This window comes from Zootermopsis nevadensis, unplaced genomic scaffold (assembly GCF_977971745.1).
Source record: "Zootermopsis nevadensis isolate Lab colony 2312 unplaced genomic scaffold, Znev_1.0 Znev_ptg000022l, whole genome shotgun sequence".
Taxonomy (NCBI): Eukaryota; Metazoa; Arthropoda; class Insecta; order Blattodea; family Termopsidae; genus Zootermopsis; species Zootermopsis nevadensis.
The window spans coordinates 8,668,185-8,689,798 of record NW_028259154.1 but is presented as its reverse complement, the minus strand read 5'-3'; the positions used below and the strand labels follow the sequence as shown (position 1 = coordinate 8,689,798).

Genomic DNA, 21,614 nt, shown 5'->3' with positions numbered 1-21,614 from the left:
TCAACCTGTTGTATACATAGAGAATGTTATAATTATATTTTATACAATTAACACATCTAGTGAATATCCTACATTTGAATTAAAAGGATACTTCTTTTTCCCTCCAAGGATAGCTCGGCACATACATTTTAAAACGTACTGCACTTGAATTGACTACATTTTATTGTACACTGTACTTTTAGGTTAAAATGTTACTATACTGAAGGGTTCTGGTCACAACACTGAACTAACCAAGGGCACAGTTATGAGAATAGCAATGCTAATGGTGATTACAATAAGGCGAACATTCAGAATCATCTGAAGCCAGGAAGGTGTGGAAAAAAGGGTTATCAATCAGCAGCAGCATTGCTTATTTATATACAATACACATTATTAAAATACTAAGATTCAAAATGAGCATACATTTTATGAGTGTCTAGAAATTACTGCAGACTGCTTGACTAATTTCCTCGAATAAACTAGAATTCAATAGCTTCTGTTCTTTACAGAAATTATATTTTTATGAAACCTAAACCCTCTAATACAGCAATTTGAATTTTTCATAGCTTGGCACCTTCCAGATTTGCTGGCAAATGTAATAATCACCAAAATATAAACTTGGGGCCTCCCCAGTTACATGGTTAGGGTTTGATTTGAAAACTATGCAGCTGCATATTCACAAGTAAAAGAGAAATTGGTATTGGGGAAACTGCAATGAAGTGACCTGTCATGTTAACAGTGCCTCAGTCAAATGTGTTTAAATGAAGAAAGCAATGATGAAATTAAAATTAATCAAAATTACGAACATTTTACTTGGCTGATGTTAACATGACATTAGCCTAATTAAGAACTCTGTAAAGATAAATTTTTCTACCAGAATAAGTCACTGAATTAAAGTACTATCGTACTGCCTTAACAGGTATAAATTTGTCGGCCACCTATTTACGGTCAGTTTGCCGGCAATTTTCCAGTCTTATTTTTAAACAATACTTCAGTTGCATCCCATTAGATAGTAGCAGGTGTTGCATATATATTGAAAGCTGAAATTCTGGGCTGTCTAGTGTTTTGCAGAAGTATTTTGCTCAAGTAGTAGGAAAATTGGAAATGTCAAAAGCAACAGCTGCAAGCAAATTTACTCAAACCAAAAAGGCTTTGCCTTGCTCTTAATTTCTACACTTACAATCTAGATATTAACTGAGCAAAATATGTATATAAAACATCGCTAAACAGCAACATTTCAGCTTTTTAATACATTTTCTAACATCTAAAGGATAGAAATGAAGTACTTAGTCAGAAACCAGACTAGCTGGCATGATATTTTCTCCCAGGATGAGAGTTATGAAATATGAGTATCAAAATTTCTATACAAATGATTGACAACAATATGCAGATTCTAAAATTTCAGGTTTGAATGTTTAATACTTTTAAATAACTTTAAATGTTAAGCCACTTTTTTCAATTGTATTCCCAGGTGGTACAGCAACAAAAAACTAATAAGCCAATGTTAAACTCTATTTTATATGACATGAGGGCTTATTTTACACGAGTATGTCAAAAGAGTGACTGATTTTTGTAATATTTTTAAATCCTCAAATTTTTACAGTTACAGGCTTCTGGACAAACTTCCAATAAAACCCATCAAATTAAGGGTGAAAAAAGACTCTCAGTTCATTGCTATCCTGTTGATTTATACTGATTTGTACACATAAGAGTATTATACAATATGATCATACTATACATATACCTTTTTTACATACAGTATATACAAAAGTAGCATGATGGCTGAAAGATACATTTACATAGGAAGAAATATGTTCATATTACTGAGTAACATTCAAAGTTAGTACACTATAATACTTCATGTTACCCATTTAATGATCAACAGAACTGCAAATTTAAAGTAATTTTTATGGGTCACGTAGATACATTGGAAATGCAAGATTGTAGATCCAGAGCTTGCTTTCAGACATGTGAATCAGTGGGCTTGACAACACTACTTACTAAAGGACACATACATCAAAACACGATATTCCTGCAGGATGAATTGGCAGATAAACACTACTGATTTTGGTATGGTATCTAATCCAAATATTTTCTCATCAAGATTTCTATAGACGTTAGCAGCTAATTATATCCATGTTTATAAAGTTTCTTGTGTATGTCACCAACATTATTTTCAGAAATACAAGAATGTAGGGCGGATTTACCAAGCAACATAATCTGAGAAGAGAAGAAAATCCAATCATGACATATCTATAAGGCAGATGAATTTTACATGTTAACACACAAAACAAATGGAAGGAATGAAAAAATGTACACAACCTCAAAAAAAATTTATATTTCAGTGTCCTGTGAGCACAGTTTGAATATGTACTGAAGCAATATTAAAAAGGTAGACTTTGATGTTCTCATGCCAGCGAGTTTGAAGATGGCCATCTTCTGGGTTGTAAAGCCATGTAATCTGGTAGAAATTTACTGATGTTTCAAAAGTTCTTATTGCTTCCAGCTTCAGGGCAATGATTGCCCTGAAGCTGGAGCCAGCAAATACCTCTGAAATGTTGGTAAATTTCTACCGCTACATGGCACTACAACCCAGAAGACAGCCATCTTCAATATTATGAAAAAAATTCTTCACAGATTAATTTGTATAAACTGAAGCATATCCCCAGCTCATACATCTGGAATTTACATCTGGGAAGCTAAACAGTGAATGACTTCGCTGCAGTCGAGGAACACTGATTTGAATATGTAATTTAGAAGAATGCACATCAAGAGGAAACTGGTTTAACACAGAAAAACAGGAGTTGCAACCCTAAGAATTACAACAGAGAAAGCAGAGCTGCAGAAATTATAAAGAATAAGGGCTGAATAGCAGAGTAATGAGAAGTATAAACAATTAAGAAAGGAAATGCTCATAAAGCCAAAAGTTAGAACATTTTTAACACTATTCTTAGCCTCTGGTCTGTAAAGCCTCTCACTGAGAAATTACAATGTAGATGGAACACCTGGTTTAAGTGCTCTAAGTGTTCCTTCCCTTAACTATCAGTGTCTTATATTTTACTTTAGGAATTTCTGGGATATGAGGTGTGGAAGATTACGTGACCTATGGAAATTTTACATAATTTTTTCTCCAAACACAACTTGCACTGTGCAATAAAACGGATAAACCAAATCCAAAATTCTACAATTCTTTAGATACTTAGAGACAAGGTAACAAAAATTACATGTTTTTTCCCCATGCACCAAATTTCAGTAATACTGTAATGCTTATTCACTACAGGACAAACCTACTGTCATGTCCAAGTGACAATGACAACTTTCAGCTGTTTCAATCCACTTCCCAAATATCCTTTCCCAGTTCAATGGTGGGGATATCAGGAATTACAACAATTACATTTCATATAGTTGCCCACTGAAAACAACTCCCCCCCCCTTTTCCCCAACAGGCTGGCAGTATGGCATATCCCTTGGAATCAAAATGTGTTCAGAAGATGGGAATGTAATTGTCAATCTTGGCCCTATGTTTCTGAGCAACACATTCTGAGATCCAGACAATGTTGCGGCATTCCTGCTCCTTCAGTTTGAGGTACGAGTAGAACACACCAAAATGGAACTGCTGTAGGAAAGCATGAACATTCAGACGAACCTGCAATCAATAAATGCATTACAGTAGTCTGCTCTGGGGGCTGAACCCCTGGTTTTTCACAGGAAGAAAGCATTTTAACATTAAATGTGAAATAAATAGGAAAGGATGTCAAAGAAAGCCGTTATATCATTTTTAAAGATTCTATTCCAGTTTGCAGTACTGCAGAAAAATCATATAAATCTCACTGCACTTTACTATGCTACTTAAGATTTGAACCTAAAACTAAATATACATAAATCAGATACACTACTACCAACTTAAACCCATGCAGATGGGAAGAGGAATAAGTTTTGTATGTTCAAAAAACATGTTGCCTGGTATACGTTTACCAGTGTTTCAGGGGTGCTTGCTGCCTCCATCATCAGAGAAATGGGTCTCATTGTGTGAATGAATCAGATGCAAGTGAAGAAAACAGCCTTGCTAAACTTTCAAGTATCATCTTGTTGAAGTTCAAGTTTTATTCAGTACAACATATCAGACTTAGTTGCATATTACAAGAATTTACCTTCAACAGGCAGCCCAAGCAATTAAGTATTTAATGCCTTTCCCCAAAATATATAAGCACTGTTGAAATTAAACTCCTTTGTGGTTTTGATAGTAAATACAGTTTGTCACAGACGATATCAGTGTGTGCATGACAATCAACCATGAGCTGTGCAACAGAATAGGTGTGTTAAAGCAAAAGAGAACTGTGATTGTAAAATGGTTCTGAATCTATCCAAACAGGACCAATGAGCTGTCACTTAATTCCCTGGTGCCAAGATGACAACCAACTGATTATCACAGGAGAATGCATGCTGTGTATGGAAATGTGTCTCTCAAGACAATGATGCTGGAGTTAACATCAGAAGCTCCATTCAGGGTGGGAGAGAACAAGCGATCAGACATGGCCAGGCCTCATCACAGCACCCAAGAATGTTGTAAGAGCAAAGGAAACTTTCTGTGTAGACAGAGCATTCATGAACTAGCAGTAAATTCAATGTGAACAATGGTGCAGTATACATATTCATGCAAGACCTGTGATATCTCAAGGTGTGCACAATGGGTCCCACAAATGCACACGGGTCACAAGCAATGGTATCATCACTGGAGCATTTGCAGCACTGTCAAACCAAGGGCAATGAGACATTGTGGCAAGTAATAAGACATGGTACCACCACTTGCAACCCATGGGAAAATGAAACAGAAACACCCATCCTCTCCCCACCCTAAGAAATACAAATCCAAGTCCCAATCATCTATGAGGAAGGTGATTTGTCAACATCAATGGACAAATGATGTTTGTAAGATTTGAGGTTTTCACAGCGGTGAGTATGAAGATTTCTGTCCTCTGGGTTGTTGTGCTGTGTAGACTGGTCAATGTCTCTGAAACGCTGGTTAACATTGACCAGTCTACACAGCGCAACAACCCAGAAGACAGAAATCTTCAAATGATGTTTGAATTCAAGGGTCCTCATATCACCATCAATGAACAGCGCTATTATGGAACCCTCCAAGACCTTCATATTATCTTCAACAGAAAGCATCCTGGCATTCTTGTAAGGGTTTTCTCATGTTGAATATGAGGCCCACACTACCCAAGAGGTACTGTGCTCCATATATTGGAAGGTATTGGACCATACCACGAACAGCCCAGACCTGTCACTGTGTTGACTCTCAAGCATTTGGACCTTGAAAGGAAGTTCTAAAGGGACACAGATTCTGGTGGGATGAAGATGTCAGTATCACAATGATGCAAAGATTTCAACTTCCATCAGCTGCCTGCCATAACACCCATAGTGATTGTTTTTAATGGCCACTAATACTATGCTCATAACAATCCTTGAGCATGATTAATTTTAACAAACCTGATATCAATGAGTGGGGTTTTTACCAGCCATTCTGTATAAAACCAAAATACAGGAATTGCAGAAATACAGAACATGATTTGCACTTAAAACTGTTTACACGAATTTCTGAGCATTAATCAACAAAGCAACATCAACCATTTAATTTACAATGAAGTTTTTAACACTACTGTTTTTATTGCATATGCAGAAATGTATCTTATCCAATAATGAAAATTTTAAAAATATTTTTTTAAAAATAGTCTTACAGACAGAAGAAAAATTAAAAAAGAATTGGTCTGTAAGGAAAAAATAATAAGTGATCCATGGTGCTAAAAATGCTGGTAACTACAGAACAGACAGAGATACGTGACTGGGCCATGATTAGCTAACTTAAAGCAACGCAAATATAACTGCCTCCACTAGAAGCATTACGCAACAAACGTGCTGACGTAATAAATCATCACCAGAACAAACAAATGCAGAGCTGCTGTTAACTGCATATCATTAACCTTTTCACTTTGCTTTTGTACGTATGGAAATGAAGGATTTGACCTTATCAGCAGAGAATCTCAATATACTGCAAACTGTGTTCTAATCTGCACAATTATGAGATTTGCTAGTTTACTGCCCCATACAGCAAAGAAATATCTGTAACAGTCTATATTAATGATATTCAGCTTTTTTATGAACATTTCAGAACATCTTAAAGAAACATGCAACTTTCTGGTATGTTTTAAAATTTAACTCTGATACATTGTTATTTGCCTAAATGAATGAAAAGCAATTAATAAATGCATATAATTTCAATCCAGTGTCATATGCTGCCAGCAAAAGTAATGATTCCACAGATGTTTAATTCACTTTAGCATAAATGCTCCTTTCTCTCCAGCAATATTATCCAAAGGTTCAACACTACTAATAACAAAGCCACCTACTGGACACAATCCTGAGTCATTTCCATCCTCACAACCTATTTCCCTAACATGCATTATGCTACAATACCTCCTTGGTCTTCTAAGTTGCTGCTGAGATCTGCACGTTAACATTTATTAAATGTGCATCAGGGCTTATACAAGGTCCAGCTGGCTGTGTCACAGTAGCATACTGCCAAATGCTTAAGCTACAGAGTTGAAGTCCGGCCTGCAGCTTTTTAGAATGAGGATTTACATCCTTTACTCCTGTACAATGAAGACTAAAATTCCACAAACATATTTCATCTCCTCCATCTGAGCTATGAGCCGCGGTAATTTTATTTCACTACCTCAACAACGCTACAACAAATAAATCACAAGTTCCTCAGTAAGTTACATCATGCTTCATCCATTTAGGTTCTGATTCAGTTACTTTTCTTGGCACTTTCTTTGGCATATACACTTCACATCTAGAAGTTTGTAATCATCCTACACCTCAACCTTTATGTTTTTAATCAGTCACCCAAAGACAATTCTGAGCTAATGTATCATAATATCAGAAAGATTTCGGAACTCCATTACAACAGAGTGATTACAAAGAAAACTGTGGGATTACATTGGGGAATTTGACAACACTGTTTCAGTATTTGCCAGGAAAGAGAGTGGAAAATCTCCAACTGCGCAGTGTAAACAAGCAATCTTACAAATCAAATCATAAACATCTCAAATAACCACACATGCTACACATATACTGTATATACCTGAACATACAGTAATAGTTTGTTACTTTAATTTTCATAAAAAACAAATGATGTTAATCTTACATTCATGAATAAAGTAAAACCAATTCAATGACTTCTGGGACAACAGACTTTCAGCAATTGTGTCATATTTCAAAACTCTGGTATTCAGTCATATTGATATGAGAACATTTTGCACCCAACAATAATCATATTTTCATTATCATCACATGCAATGTATCCAGTTTCTCTATTTATGCTTCCAATGTACATCTCATAATAATACAAAGTCAATCAGATGTTCCATGTACTCACCTCTTTTATCAGTTCTAAAAAGGATGATGTGGAAGTTTCTTTATAAATATTCTCATATTAATGCTCTGTGGATACAAGAGTTTCAAGGTACAACACAGTTGTAAACTGTTACTTTTTCAATGCTCAGCAGTACTTTTTGAGTGGTGACTGTTTCAAGAGTTATATTTCTTTAAGTGTGAACAGTATGTGTTTTCATAAAAAAGTTAATCCTGTGATGTAAACATGGAAAACCATATGGAAAGTACATGTTATGCAAATGCCTTCATTCTAGCAAAGTGTATATAATACTAATTTTAAAATAATGATTATCATGTATGCCAAAGATGCAGCATTCAAATTTGAAGAAACTCGAGAGAAGTTCTAAGTTTGTACCCAAAAACTGTACCTACACGCTTCATCTTAAAAAATAATGCAATTATACTACCTTAAAACATTCTAACAAGAAAGAGGTGTTGTCCTGAAATATGGTACCTGTGGTAATGAACTTACCTCATGCTCAAAAAATTTGTCCTCTAAAGTCTTCTCGCCTGGGTTATTACCAGCTCCTTCAAACAGCGCACTGTATTCCTGCATAAAACAACTCAGCTTCAAAATTAACCCTTATGCTGCCACATTTGACTTTAGTTTTCCATAATCACGTATGACAATGTGGCATTATTGTTATTGTTATTCTTAATCAGACCTCAAGGAACACACATTACTACTATTCCTAGTAGTCACTACAAAATTGAACATATCCATTTACTCAATGGTTGCCTACTACCATTTTGTTCAACTGACAAAGAGAATGTTCCATCGTGTTCTTGACATGGGTGGCCAATGCAAAGGGAAGTGAATCCATATGTTTACATACTTGTAGGGAGTAACACAACAGTTCATCTACAGATTGAGTTATTTCACACAAATTGCAGCTGCCTCTTTGCTTAAGAACCACACTTAAATACATTACCAACTACACTCAGTAAAATGTACCTTTTTACTTCTCAGTGGACTTTAACTTTCAGATTTATCTTGCATAACCAAATTATTATTCTCTGCAAATGACCGATATCTGACAATGGCTTGAATTTTCATTCTGCTACTACTGGCCACCCATTAAAAAATGCCAAGAACTAGACAAATATCTCAATATAACTCTACCATCCAGCAACGCAACAACTACAGTTGCAATATGGCTGCCATACTACGCAGTCACCTTGTTTGCTCCGATGTGCACACTAAAATTCTTATTCATATATTTACATAACCTGACAGTCATAATGAGTTACAATTACATTCCTATAGCAAAGCAGTGAGAAACTGATGTGCAGCAAAAGGATTTAGACAATTTTTTGCTGTGCACATATCAAGTGACATGCAGTTAAATTTGGTTGACACAGAGCCACGATGCTGTAAAAACGTAGTAATTCCTTCAGAAGAAAAAGTGACGAAGACAAATAAAACAAAGTGTACACACCAGAACACTTAGTGTAAGATAAAGGATGAGCCATTATGACAGGACAATCCACCATGATCCAAACATCAATGGATCAATGATGAATAATAATCATGATGATGCTACAAAGAATGCATAATTTTCTGTTTTAACTCTCAGACCCCATGAAGCAGAGCTCTTCCATCAGGACTTTCTCAGGTAGTCACAAAATACCCCACCTTTTATTGAACCTTTAGGTCTATTACTGTGATTACAACAGCATGTTAACTACCTTAAGGGATATCAAACACCATGCTCCTACTCCTAAGTCCTTGTTCTGCTCCTAAGAAATAAGTTTTATGTATCCTGAACTCTATTAGATCCTCCAAAATATCATTCACCCACCACTTAATGTATAACAACACAACTTACAGCATAATATTCTGCTACTGCTTTCACTTGTTCGTAGTCATCTGCCCGGGCCAGTGCTGCCAACCCATCAGGATGCAATTTGCCACATCTCGGATACAGTTTGGCTCGATCGTCCTTTGTTAACTCTGTGCCAAATGAATTGATGGTTATGATGATGGCCCGCCGATCCGCTTCAAACTGAAAAATTAGAAAAATGTAACCAATTGGATTTTTTGAAACGGAATGATATACTGGAGACAATTTACATGAGTGTTATCTTAGAATAGATACAGATTATACCTCACACTTCAACTTCTATAAGTATATTAGCATGCAAATGGGCACATTCTTAAGATATCATTTTGTCACATGAACCAAGATGGTTCAGCAAGTACTACAAGAAAAGAAGAGAGGAAAGATATGACAATAAATCAAAGAGGAAAGGCTAAGAGACTCAAGACTTCTCATCCATTGACCTGAATAAAATTAAGCTGCCAGTTTGTACACTGTATACAAGAACATTTTAGCATTTTGAAGTGATCAATTTTAAAGAATATCTTAAATTTAGGATGATACCTAACAATACAAACTGTAAATGCATCTCAACAGTCCTCTCACCCCCAACACACAGTTGTCATTTGTTACTTACAGCAAGAATCTCGCACATGACATCAGCAGTGGTGCCTCCAAGCTCCTTACAGAAGTTGAAGAATGCTTCCAGGTATGCCTTGTACAGTGTATTACGGATAATTTCGATGTTCATCTCATCCAAATCTTGCTCACTAATGCAGTCAACAAAGAAAGGAGCTGAAACAAGATATGTGCAACAACTTCATCTACAGCCATTAAACTTATTGAATTACTGTCTACAGCCTTTCTCAAATAGTAAAAGTCACTCAAGACTTTTCCTTGTTGTTACTGTACTGGAAGTGTGATATTGAACCTCATTCTGGCCAGTCCTATTCAGTGTTCCTGTCACCAAATTTAGTCCCTCTGTGTATAAAATCTTTTGAGCAGTGTTTTTTCACATATATTTCAATCCTAACTTGAAAGCTGGCAATTACTGTAATACATAAGAGACCTACACTGACATGAGAAGTACTGAATTATATAACATATAAAACACTATCATTAAATTGTTTAAGCTTTAGTGAAAGAAGGTGATTAAAGTTTACAAAACAAAAGCTGGAAGTGAATATATCCATAGATTACTGGTGTCTTAAAAATGTTCAAATGCATGGCTCTTCTGTTTCATGTCTAATGTTAGGCTTAACCCAACATCTGATACAGTGCAATGTTTCAGTCCTCCCAAAAGCTATGTTGGTGGGAACATAGCTACTGGTAGGGCCTCCCTAGCCAGATTGGTTGAGGGGGAGAGGTCAGACTAAGACAGGTACCCTGGTCCTCCAGGTTGGGGGTTGGTCGCAAAGCTAACAACCTTGCACCGTAAAAAGGAAGATGTTTCGAAACCTCAACCTCGGACAGACGGACCTAACACAAGGACCGAATGGAAGAGGAGAATTGAGGTGGTCATGGACCGAATACAGACCAGAGAGCCATAGAAGAAGAAGAAGAAGAAGAATGTTTCAGTCCAATTTCAGACTGCATGACTGAACCAAAAATTCAAACAAAAACAAATGGTACTGGTGAAAAATTGCATTTTCATACAAATTAACATCAAATCAGGTCTTGCACTGAACTCTGACCAACGGGAAAAAGCACAACAATTTTAATATTCAAACTAAATAAACTACAGCTGGCATTGTATATTAAAATCCATAAACATTAAATGGGGTCATTTTTTGAAGCAAGTCCAACAATTTAAAACTCAAATAAAATAAATTAATCTACCCTCACATTATGAAAAAAGATCCAGAATAAGCCTATCTCACCAGATACTTGCACATACCCAGTGGTGTGTCAACAAGCACTGCATTGTACAGCTCAGCTGGGGTGGCTGCAACATGAATGGCCTCCATCTGCTCAAAGCTGCCCAAAGGATGGCACTTGGGAATCAGCTCAGAAATGGGTCGGTGGTGTAGGGTTCCCGTGATTAGCAGAATGATGTTATCAATCATGTAACTGTAACTGCGTAACAGGATAAATATTTTCAATTCAGTGCTTCCTCAACCCAAACTTCCTTTCCGATATAAAACCCTTTGGGCCATGAAAAATAGTGATAGAAACACATGCCTAAATAAAAAATTACAAATATCTACTGGAGGATAAAGCTAAATATTCATCTCCACTCTCCTATATGCCTTCAGAGGTCAGGAATAACTTTATGGTTTTACCTTTGTGTAAATCAAGTGCCTCAAGACACCAACACTTGAAACCATGAAAGCTTTAGCACTTTCTGGTACTTTCAGAAAATAAACAATTACTACAGTATATCAACATCATTTAGATTAATGTTAACAGATTATTACTGGTAAGAATGATAAAATCCACAGAATCCTTGTAAAATAGTTTATAAAACATTAATCTTGCATCAGATTCTAGTAGTCTTTTAATGTTTGCCAACAAAAGCACATTCAAACAACAGACAAGAACACTATGTTGCATCAACCCATAGAGAGATAGTGGCAAATGTTCTTTCCACATCATGCCAATCTTCCATTATACTTGACAACCTTAAAACCAATTTTAGACTTTCTAACAAACCACATACATAATTTACAGTAATTAATGAATATTGCAAGTATGCACTAACATTATTTTTAAACACATTTAGTTAAAATTATCTGAATCACCAGCCCATGCAATGATAGTATCATCCTTACTTGATAGCTGATGAGGCCTTCAACACATTTATGGTGCACATTGTTACCATGGAGAATCTATATCCACAGACATGTTCTACTACAAATGGAGATGATAAGATTGAAAGGCAAAGGACTGCCATATCGAAAGTACGAAATCAAGTATAAATGGAAACTTAGGTCACAAAATAATTTTCCTCAGCCACACATTACATCACTAAAAATCGGGTAAATAACTTACGTTATAAAGTCCAGAAACGTTGACAGAGGTTCTACAGCATGTTTCCTCATGTGTTGAAATTCGATTACAAGTTTCTCACGAAGTTTGTCGTCAATGACAGACACTTGTAATGGACTTGGTTCATTAGCAAGAAAACTTCCATAATCCGTACCTTGAAGATGAAGTTTTAAATCTGAAATTTAACAGGTATGTTACTTGCAAAGTTAACAGTTGCAACAAAATTTAATACCAACAATCATATACAAAACTATTTCTCACCTTCTAGAGTTTCGCATTGAACAAGATTCAGGTAGTCCGACTGCCTCAAAATACCACATTTAAAGCCTCTACACAAACCTTCCAAATATCCACCATCGATATTAAACATGCAACCAATCATTCTCCCTTTCCTGCGTAATTTGAAGCAAATTAAAATGTATAACCCTGAACTGGCACAAAACTTCAATCACACTAAAGGTATTATCACTCGCCCCCTTTTAGGATCATATGACTATCGAATATGTCTCACAGATTACAGACTAAAAAAATAGAATATCGTCACAGATTACTACAGAAAATGAGACTAAATTTTCTTTGCTTTTCTGCTCGGATGTATTCCATTGATATCACACACTATTGATGTGAATTCACTTTAATACTATTCCTTCATTATTCACTACTAAACCATCTATTGATACTTTGGCATGAAGCATAGAACCAGTTTTAAGATATTGTTTCGCTTGTATATTTCATGTAGGCTTTCAAGGCTCTTTCAACCTCAGATGATTCCGTAAAAACTTGGTGTTTAAGTCCATTTAACTTGTACGGAAAAGACAAGGAATCGTGACAGAGAACTATTCCAGTATTTATATAATGAAAGGTTTTCCACGTAAACTAAACCTAGGAATTATTTTTCTGAACTTTTCTATTGACACATTATTTAGGAGAATGTCTTTATCACACGTCATATACTTAGGATCGACGCAGAACGTGTCTACCTTATTATTTTACCTGAACTTTAAATCGCAATGGCTAAGAACGGATATAATTTCCTCTATCTCGTTACGTGTGTTGTTTGTCATTATGCGTGGATTTCACGCTGTGCAAAAACTGACTGCAGAAAAAGCAATCGTTCTTATCCGTCCATTCATATATTTTAATTCGAAAATGCTCGATGGATTTTGTTGAAATTTGATACGAACGTCTTACGACTGGAGTCCACGTACAATCTCAGAAATAATATTCCATTGATTTATTATTTATTTAACGACACTGTAAGTAGCTCAAATTACGTAACATAAAATAACATTATTAACATATAAAGAATCATGAAGTATATAAAATGATACGGGCATTAAGTAGAGAAAAGTACTAATAGACATTGGTCGCGAGGAACTGAGGAAGCCCGCAAGAATCTGAAACCAGGAGAGCTGATCTGTGAGCCTACATTTAAATCTCCACCCCCACCCCCACCTCCGCATAAGAAGCATTAAAACACACGACTTGTAAAATTTCAAATGAAAATTATCTATTGAAAAAGCATCCAGTCTGGGAAAACGTATCTTTCATTAATAGCTTAAAAAATATTTTGACACCGCCTTAGCAGTTTATTAAGGAAATAATAGCGCAAAAAGACTGGTTTTAACGGTCAAAACTCTGGTAATATTTTTAATAACAGTAATAACGAAACCTTTATCAATTGGATCCCACTCTCCTTTTTAACGAGTCGTCGTCAAAGCCATCCTGGAGCACAGATCGCTTGAAAGCATTCAGAATGCCAGGGTGCAAATAACGCGTGTGAAAACTGGTACAGATACCTTTCCAGTCTTATGATGAAGCAGGTATAATGATAACGCATACTGATAAACTGGGCTGAAATATACCTCCCAAAGAGTTGTGGCAAGACAGCCATCTCTCTTTGTGCTGCAAATGGCATTCCCTGAAATGGAACCTACGTTTGCCAAATCTACATTTAAATTTAGCAGAACACAACATAACCGAGAAAATCCACATCACCACAATATCTTATGTTTCCCCCACACGTATTTTTTTTTTATTCTGTTCAGCTGTCCTTTTCTGTTTCTCCCCTTGCTTTGTATCTCTCACTCTGTGATATGTAGGATTCCGTGTGAGGCACTATTGGTTCATATAACCAATGGCGGAAGGCTTTGTCGAGTTTGCTCCGCCTTTTTTGTGACTGGGAACTAATCTCAAAGACTATATAAAGCAGCTGCAAGCATGGAGAAGTTCTCTGTTACTACAAATATTTGGAAGTGTGAGGTTCTACAAGCGATAAATTATGTCAAAGAAACCGGTATACAAAGTTGGTAAGTCTTCAGTGAAAGAACAATTTACAATACTGCGTATATATATTGACGTGTAAGAATGTAAGTTGTTAATGTATGACTGCCACAAACGGATAGCGTGCTTCTGATGTAGTTGTTGATGGAGACAAACAAGCTACTAGGAACACGCGGACGTGTGGCGCTAATTTGAATGTAATAACCAACTAACTAGGTGGCTTACGGAACCCGAAGGTTCATCACCAAATTAACCAAAGCCCTCCACCGGACCCAGCCCCGGGCTAACAAAATCCACTCTCCTTCAACTCCTATCTCCGATAATTTGAATGTAATGGTGTTTCTGTTTTGACAGCGGACATAAACCTTGCGGAATGGGGACGTAAGGAGATAATGCTTGCTGAGGAAGAAATGCCAGGCCTAATGTCCTTGCGGAAGAAGTATGGGAAAATCCAGCCTCTTAAGGGAGCGCGAATTGGAGGTTGTCTGCATATGACAGTCCAGACAGCAGTGCTTATAGAAACACTTCTAGAATTAGGAGCAGAAGTAAATACATTACAACATATTTGTCACTCAGTATGGCAAGAGAAAAATGGAATGAGAACTGTTTAGCTTAAAGAGTCTTACCTGTTGTAAAGTTACCCAGTTAAGACAGCAAGTAATAAGGGATGTCATGTTGCCTGTATATTTGCACCAAAGCATCCAAATTGTTAGATTATGTAAATGTTTATAAATTAAATGATGGTTGTGTACCACATATTCTATAATTTGCACAAACTTCATATTTCATTATTCTTGATTAGACTTATTACTGTTTACTATGAACATGAGAAACCTGGTATTTCTGTCTGCCAGTTCATCTTTCGTGTAATGGACTGTGAGAAATTATTATACTTTGTAGCCACCTGTGTAACATGAAAATTATAGAAAAACACTGGAAAAGCAAAGAAATATCATTTTAAGCTGTTTGTTTTTGAAATGCTATTTTTATGTGTAGGTACAGTGGTCTAGTTGTAATATATTCAGTACGCAAGACCATGCAGCAGCTGCAATTGCTAAACGAGGTGTTCCTGTTTATGCATGGAAGGGAGAAACAGATGAAGAGTATATCTGGTGCATTGAACAGACACTGGTGTTCAGTAATGGACAGGTACATATGAAATGAAAACTATACAGGCTGGGTTCTGTGATCTTTTGGCTTCACTACAATGTTGAGAATGATTAGAATAAGTAATTAGGGTATAAAGTGCTACTGGGCTCAATAAATTATGTATTTCATACATGTCATTAGTTTGGGTATTTACATATTTTGTGTAAAATGAAAAATGAGCATCACATGAGCCTTTTGCAAAGTTATATTAAAGCATTTTTTAAAAAATACAGACACACTGAAGGTATTCAAGTTTTGTGAATAATTTTTTTCCATTGTTATTTTCTCTTGTGTGTACCTACAGAAAATGCTGAAAGGTTGATAAAGAAGTGGCATGCTATTTTAATTTGGCATCAGTAAAGTATCTACTTGTATTGTTATAATTTTTTTATGTTGAAATGCAACAAGTAGTTGCTTAACCATTAAGAGGTGGTAGGAGAGGTTTGTTTCACTGATCTATCTCAACATAAATTCAGACTAGAAGGGCTACTGTTTTTAAGAAATACATCTTGTGTGCAGAATGGAAATGGGTTAACATGTTGTTGAACTTCTGAAGATGGTGTTTGTGTGTTACAGCCCCTAAACATGATTCTTGATGATGGTGGTGATTTGACAAGTTTGGTCCATAAAAAGTATCCTCAGTATATAGAAGGGATCAAAGGTATATCAGAGGAGACCACCACAGGAGTGCATAATCTGTATAAGATGTTTAAAGAGGGCAAACTCAAAGTTCCTGCCATTAATGTCAATGACTCTGTCACCAAGGTAATGTATTTCTTCATGTGTTATTTAATTATGCTGAGATTGGATAGTATTAATTAAGACATGTCAGAATAAAGTGGAAGCATTTTTGACAGACAGCCATGAAGATGTGATCCTTTATCTTGTCATGTGGGTATAGTGCTATAGGCCTCAAGAAATAGGATGGATCATTTTGAGATGTCTCTTAATGAAATAGGTCATAAGAGTGGAAAATGGAGGCAAGTGGCTCAGGATTTTTTCCAATGGATGGCTTTTGTACTTGGTATGTTCTGTTTCCAAAGAGTTAGCTGTGAAAGTAGTACTGTAGCAGTTAGCTTTAAGGAGGCAAGGAAAATGATTCTCAAATGACCAAGATCATTTCAATGGCCAAATACACTATTGGGAAAGAAAGGAAGAAAGAAGTTGTCAGTGGAACCACGGTTCTGGAGAATTTGACGTAAATACGTCATACCTGCTTTACAATTGAGTACAGTTTGATTAAGACATTGCTTATTTAACTTGAATTAGTTACGTTTAAGATGGGTCTGTGGTAGATGAATGTAATGTAAGGTAATGTATTGTATTGTAATTGTACAGATCTGAATGATTGACTGAGAAATGCATTACCAGACACAGACGGACAAACACGATGATCTGTGGTAGAAGAACAATACCTCTCGACTGCTATTATTGCAAAGACTTGGCAGGCTGGGGCCAGTTTGTCAGTCAAAAATGAAACAAGTTCCATCTTTACTGATATGCTACCTTCACAAGTTAATTTTGTAGTTTCTTGTATCTTCAGAGCAAGTTTGATAACCTGTATGGTTGCCGAGAATCTCTCATTGATGGCATAAAAAGAGCAACGGATATCATGCTGGCTGGAAAGGTGGCTGTAGTGGCAGGGTATGGTGATGTTGGAAAGGGGTGTGCTCAGTCACTGAGAGCATTTGGGGCCCGAGTTCTCATCACCGAGATTGATCCTGTTGTTGCATTACAGGCAGCAATGGAAGGATATGAGGTGAGTATCTGAACCTTAGTTTTACTACCCTTTATGTAAGCTTTATGCTACAGCTTACACAAGAATTAAAGTTTAAAGTGATTATGCTTTTAGAGATTGCTTTCTTTTGTAGGTGACGACAATGGAGGAAGCTTCTAAAGAGGGACAAATATTTGTTACTGCTACTGGTTGTTTGGATATCATTACGGGTGACCATTTTCTCAACATGCGAAATGACTCCATTATTTGCAACATAGGTCACTTTGATTGTGAGATCAATATAGGCTGGCTAGAGAAGAATGCTGTTGAGAAGCTTAACATTAAACCTCAGGTATAACTATGTAAACATGTTCTGAGAGCCTTAGAGTAGCCAAGGATTTTCAGAATGTTGCTTACAGTACATATTGTTACTGATGGAATTTTGTGTCATACAGAATTTGGATAGAAACATGTTATAAAACTGAAAAGAACATTTCTGACATGTTTTTGTGTATGAAAAGAAAATTGTTTTGTTAGGGTATTTTTGTAATTATAAAATTGATAAATATATTATCTCCACTGATTTATCACTTGCTGTATGTGTGGTCATATAAAATATATTTTATTAATTTTTGAGAATTTAGATTTTTTAAACATTGTTAAGGATATCTTTTTTTGTTTGAATTCCAGGTCGATCGGTACAGACTGTCCAATGGAAAACATGTAATCGTGTTGGCTGAGGGCCGACTGGTGAATCTTGGTTGTGCAATGGGTCACCCATCCTTTGTGATGAGTAATTCCTTTACAAACCAGGTTCTGGCTCAGATAGAGCTTTGGACAAAGCCAGAGAATTATGAAGTAGGAGTTCACATGCTGCCCAAAAAGGTAAAGAATTTCTATTATTACATCTTGGAACATTATTAACCATGATGTGTTCATACACAATAATGAAATTAAATGATGGGTCCTTAGGAATGACAATTTTTTTTCCCCTGGTCATACAGGAGTGTACACTGTACTGCATACTTAGGCAATGTCCTACTTAAGCGATAAGAAGCGAGCTGCATAAGCAGCATGCGGTGTCATATGACATAAGGGAATCGCTTGTTGAGTCCTACGTGAGAGAAACACATGCCCCTTCCCTGTACTGCACAGTCAGAGCTTTTCTGCGCATGCGCCTTACTGGCCAGCGCAGCGTCCTGCTCGAAAATATCAAAATATTTGATCTTGGACTTTGGCCGCCGACCACTTCGCTGTAACCTATGACAGCGCCACACAAACAGCCAGTTTGATATTTCCGCTTCACCCACGCAACTTGCATCGCTCGCATTTAATCGCTCACGTAGGACACCGGGTTAATCTTCAACTGCTGTGGAAAACATTTTCTTATTATTTAATTAATACTTACATGTTAAATGACATGTAGACATTGCCTGGTACCCACCATGGTTCAAAGCCCATACATACACACGGACTGACAAACATGATGCAAGGCGTGGGTGTAGTCAGGTTTGCTGGAACTTTTGAACACATGCACTCCTGTATTTAAATTTCCTCTGTCAACTGTAGAATGGAATTAAGTACGTAATGGAAAGAGCTGAATTATCTATCAATCACCTTTTTAACCTCTGTCCAGAAAAGATACTATTTCTGACCCAAAATGGAAGTATAAGGTACCACAGCCATTCTAGATTTGATGACAATGAAAATGCTCCTGCAAACATTTGAACCTAGCAATAAAAATACACTTTATTGTGAGAAGACTATGTATTCTATACAGTAGGGCACCGCTTATATGGCGAGTTAGGGACCAGACCCCCGCCGTAAAGCGGATCTTTGCCTTTTTTCACTTGCAAATGCATATCAAAGGCTAATAAGATTTTAACACTATCATATAGTAAGTGCACAATAGTGCTAGGCCTAAGAAACTTATATGAATATCAGTAGTACACACATTATGGCTAGTTTGATCTTCAATCCACACAACTAAAAGTTTTTCCATGTCAGCAATAAGGCTATCTCTTTTTCTTATGACTTAGAGTTCATTGGTGTGGCACTTTTAATTTCATGTAACACTTTCTCCTTAGCGTTCACGATGGCACTAACAGTTTGGCGAGCTAGGCCTAGCTTACATCCTATCTCGGCCATAGACATACCTTGTTCACAAAGTTTAATCATCTCTAACTTGGCATTTAAAGTAAGAGGCTTACGACTCCTCTTTTTATCGCTACTACCCTTAGACGCCATTGTAATTACACTGTAAATATACAGTTTGTAATAACTGAAAAATTGCCAGAAATACAGACACACGCGGAGTGCACAAAAGCTGTAAACAGATTGAATCAGCGACGAGAAAATGGCGCTGGACGCACTTCTCTGACTCAGCTGTTGAGCGCCGTATTAGCGGATTGCCGTAAAGCGGGGCCCTACAGTAGGTAGTTGACTTGTCTACAGAAGCACAAGGGCTTTGAAATTTTAAACCTGTAGCAATAGCAGTAATATGTTTTACTAAAAAGTGCTTCTTTGCAGCTGGATGAAGAGGTGGCAGCACTACACTTGGACCACTTGGGGGTAAAGCTGACCAAACTGACCCAGAAACAAGCAGATTACCTTGGCATTCCTCAAGAAGGCCCATACAAGCCTGATCATTATCGGTACTAGAGGAATCACATTGCCTCCACTTTCTACTGAGTTTTAAAATATCATTCCCACCCAAAGAATGATTTTATGTATGGCCAGGATACTTCTCTCATTCAGTTTTACTGTACTTATAATTTGCTTTGCATAATATATTAACTTTTTATTGATTGTGCCAGTGAAATTGTATATTTTTTGTACCATCTCCATATCCCTCATACAGTTTCCAGGCTTCTTTAATGTTGACAGTTTTTACTGTGTTCCAACATCAGTAGAATTTCATTTTTGAAGTTAGATAAGATGGTATATATGAAAGACACATTGGTCCAGTCCTGTGACTGGAAAGAGCTGTTTGGCATGATACATTTAGTTTGGATAATGAAGTTAAGATGGGCCAACTCTATGGCTAAGAGTCAGATCAAATTTTGATTCCTGGCAGGGAGATGAGACTTCACATTACATCAGGCATTAGGACTCATTTCAGCCCCCTATTCAAAGGGTATGTGGGGTTAGGCAGGCAGAGTGAAAGTGACAACCTACTATCAGTAGGCCTATATACTACAGGGTCTACATTTGGGCTACAAGTTGCAGCACCTATGCAGGGTAGCAGATGATAAATGTACCTTTTGCTCAGCAAAAAGCTACCACAATGAGAATAAACTTTAGAAAGTGTCAGTCAGTATAGTGACTGGATTACTGGAGTTTGATCCTCAATGGGGGCAGAAGATTTTCCTCTAGCCTCTGCATCCAGGCAGGTTCTGGGGCCCACCCTGCCTCCTGTCTATTGAGTACTGGGGTCCTTTCCCAGGGGTATAGCAGCCTAGGTGTGATGCTGACCACTTACCCCCATCTAGTGCCGAGGTCAAGAATGAGTAGGAGCTATACCTGTCTTTCTGTCATCACAATTCATTTCCTATCTGGCTTTCTGTCTAGCAATGGTCCCACTGTTTCCAGCTTCTTGACCAGGTAATGTATATTTTATCTACTTGAAAATGGTTCTCCTGAAAAATTGTGTCAAAATTTTCTGTCAGACTCGTACCTGAAACAGTGTTACACTAAACACACATACTGTTCAATAGTATACCTCACTTCGGCCATGTTGTGGTTAATGAGAAATGCATCAATAGATGCAAACGAGATGATTCATGGCAGATGTACGTATATCACAAACTGCTACTGCTGCATAATTCAGTAAGTTGTGGCCAGCCTTGGACAAACCTTTGTATTCCTTTATGAGCAACTATAACTGTCAGGTCATACATTCATACCATCCTCTCTGCAGCAAGCCAACAGCATCAAAGTTCATACTACACATAAAAAACATACATGAGATCTGATGTTTTCTTGTTGGTGAGAGTTAAAATTGTCTTCTGGGTTATGACAATGTGTGGTCACAAGACTATATACATTATCCTCTTTCACAACCCAAAAGGCACAATCTCTAGCATTATACATGTGTTTACTGTAAACCAGCTTTATTGCTGTCCTCACTACAAGCTAATGCAACAAAATGCCTGAGGTCTTCTATTTCTCTTCTCCCAATTCCTGATATTTAATGCTTATATTTTTTTTGTGATGTCATA

General features: G+C 36.8%; 2 protein-coding genes across 2 annotated transcripts; one reads left to right on the top strand and one right to left on the bottom strand.

Moving 5' to 3' along the window:
* Positions 1-144: 144 nt before the first annotated feature.
* On the bottom strand, positions 145-12,759 carry VhaAC39-1 (V-type proton ATPase subunit VhaAC39-1). Its single transcript, XM_022077625.2, has 7 exons — positions 12,507-12,759; positions 12,249-12,420; positions 11,155-11,333; positions 9,895-10,052; positions 9,267-9,443; positions 7,910-7,987; positions 145-3,625 (listed from the first exon to the last, which is right to left on the bottom strand). Exons 1-7 carry the CDS (start codon positions 12,625-12,627, stop codon positions 3,464-3,466), a joined length of 1,047 nt encoding a protein of 348 aa, XP_021933317.2. The 5' UTR covers positions 12,628-12,759; the 3' UTR covers positions 145-3,463.
* Positions 12,760-14,401: 1,642 nt separating this feature from the next.
* Ahcy (adenosylhomocysteinase) lies at positions 14,402-20,215 on the top strand. The gene is made up of 8 exons (XM_022077616.2): positions 14,402-14,554; positions 14,883-15,073; positions 15,525-15,677; positions 16,254-16,442; positions 17,221-17,436; positions 17,549-17,746; positions 18,085-18,279; positions 19,924-20,215. The coding sequence occupies exons 1-8, from the start codon at positions 14,527-14,529 to the stop codon at positions 20,053-20,055; spliced, it is 1,302 nt and encodes a 433-aa protein (XP_021933308.2). The 5' UTR covers positions 14,402-14,526; the 3' UTR covers positions 20,056-20,215.
* Positions 20,216-21,614: the final 1,399 nt, after the last annotated feature.

Coding starts and splice junctions, on each gene's coding strand:
- Ahcy (XM_022077616.2), top strand. CDS start 14,527: ATGTCAAAGAAACCGGTATACAAAGTTG. Junction 15,678..16,253: donor TGGTGTTCAGTAATGGACAG/GTACATATGAAA, acceptor TGTGTGTTACAG/CCCCTAAACATGATTCTTGA. Junction 16,443..17,220: donor TCAATGACTCTGTCACCAAG/GTAATGTATTTC, acceptor TTGTATCTTCAG/AGCAAGTTTGATAACCTGTA.
- VhaAC39-1 (XM_022077625.2), bottom strand. CDS start 12,627: ATGATTGGTTGCATGTTTAATATCGATGGTGGATATTTGGAAGGTTTG. Junction 12,421..12,506: donor TCAATGCGAAACTCTAGAAG/GTGAGAAATAGT, acceptor GTTAAATTTCAG/ATTTAAAACTTCATCTTCAA. Junction 10,053..11,154: donor GCTTGTTGACACACCACTGG/GTATGTGCAAGT, acceptor ATCTTGTTTCAG/CTCCTTTCTTTGTTGACTGC.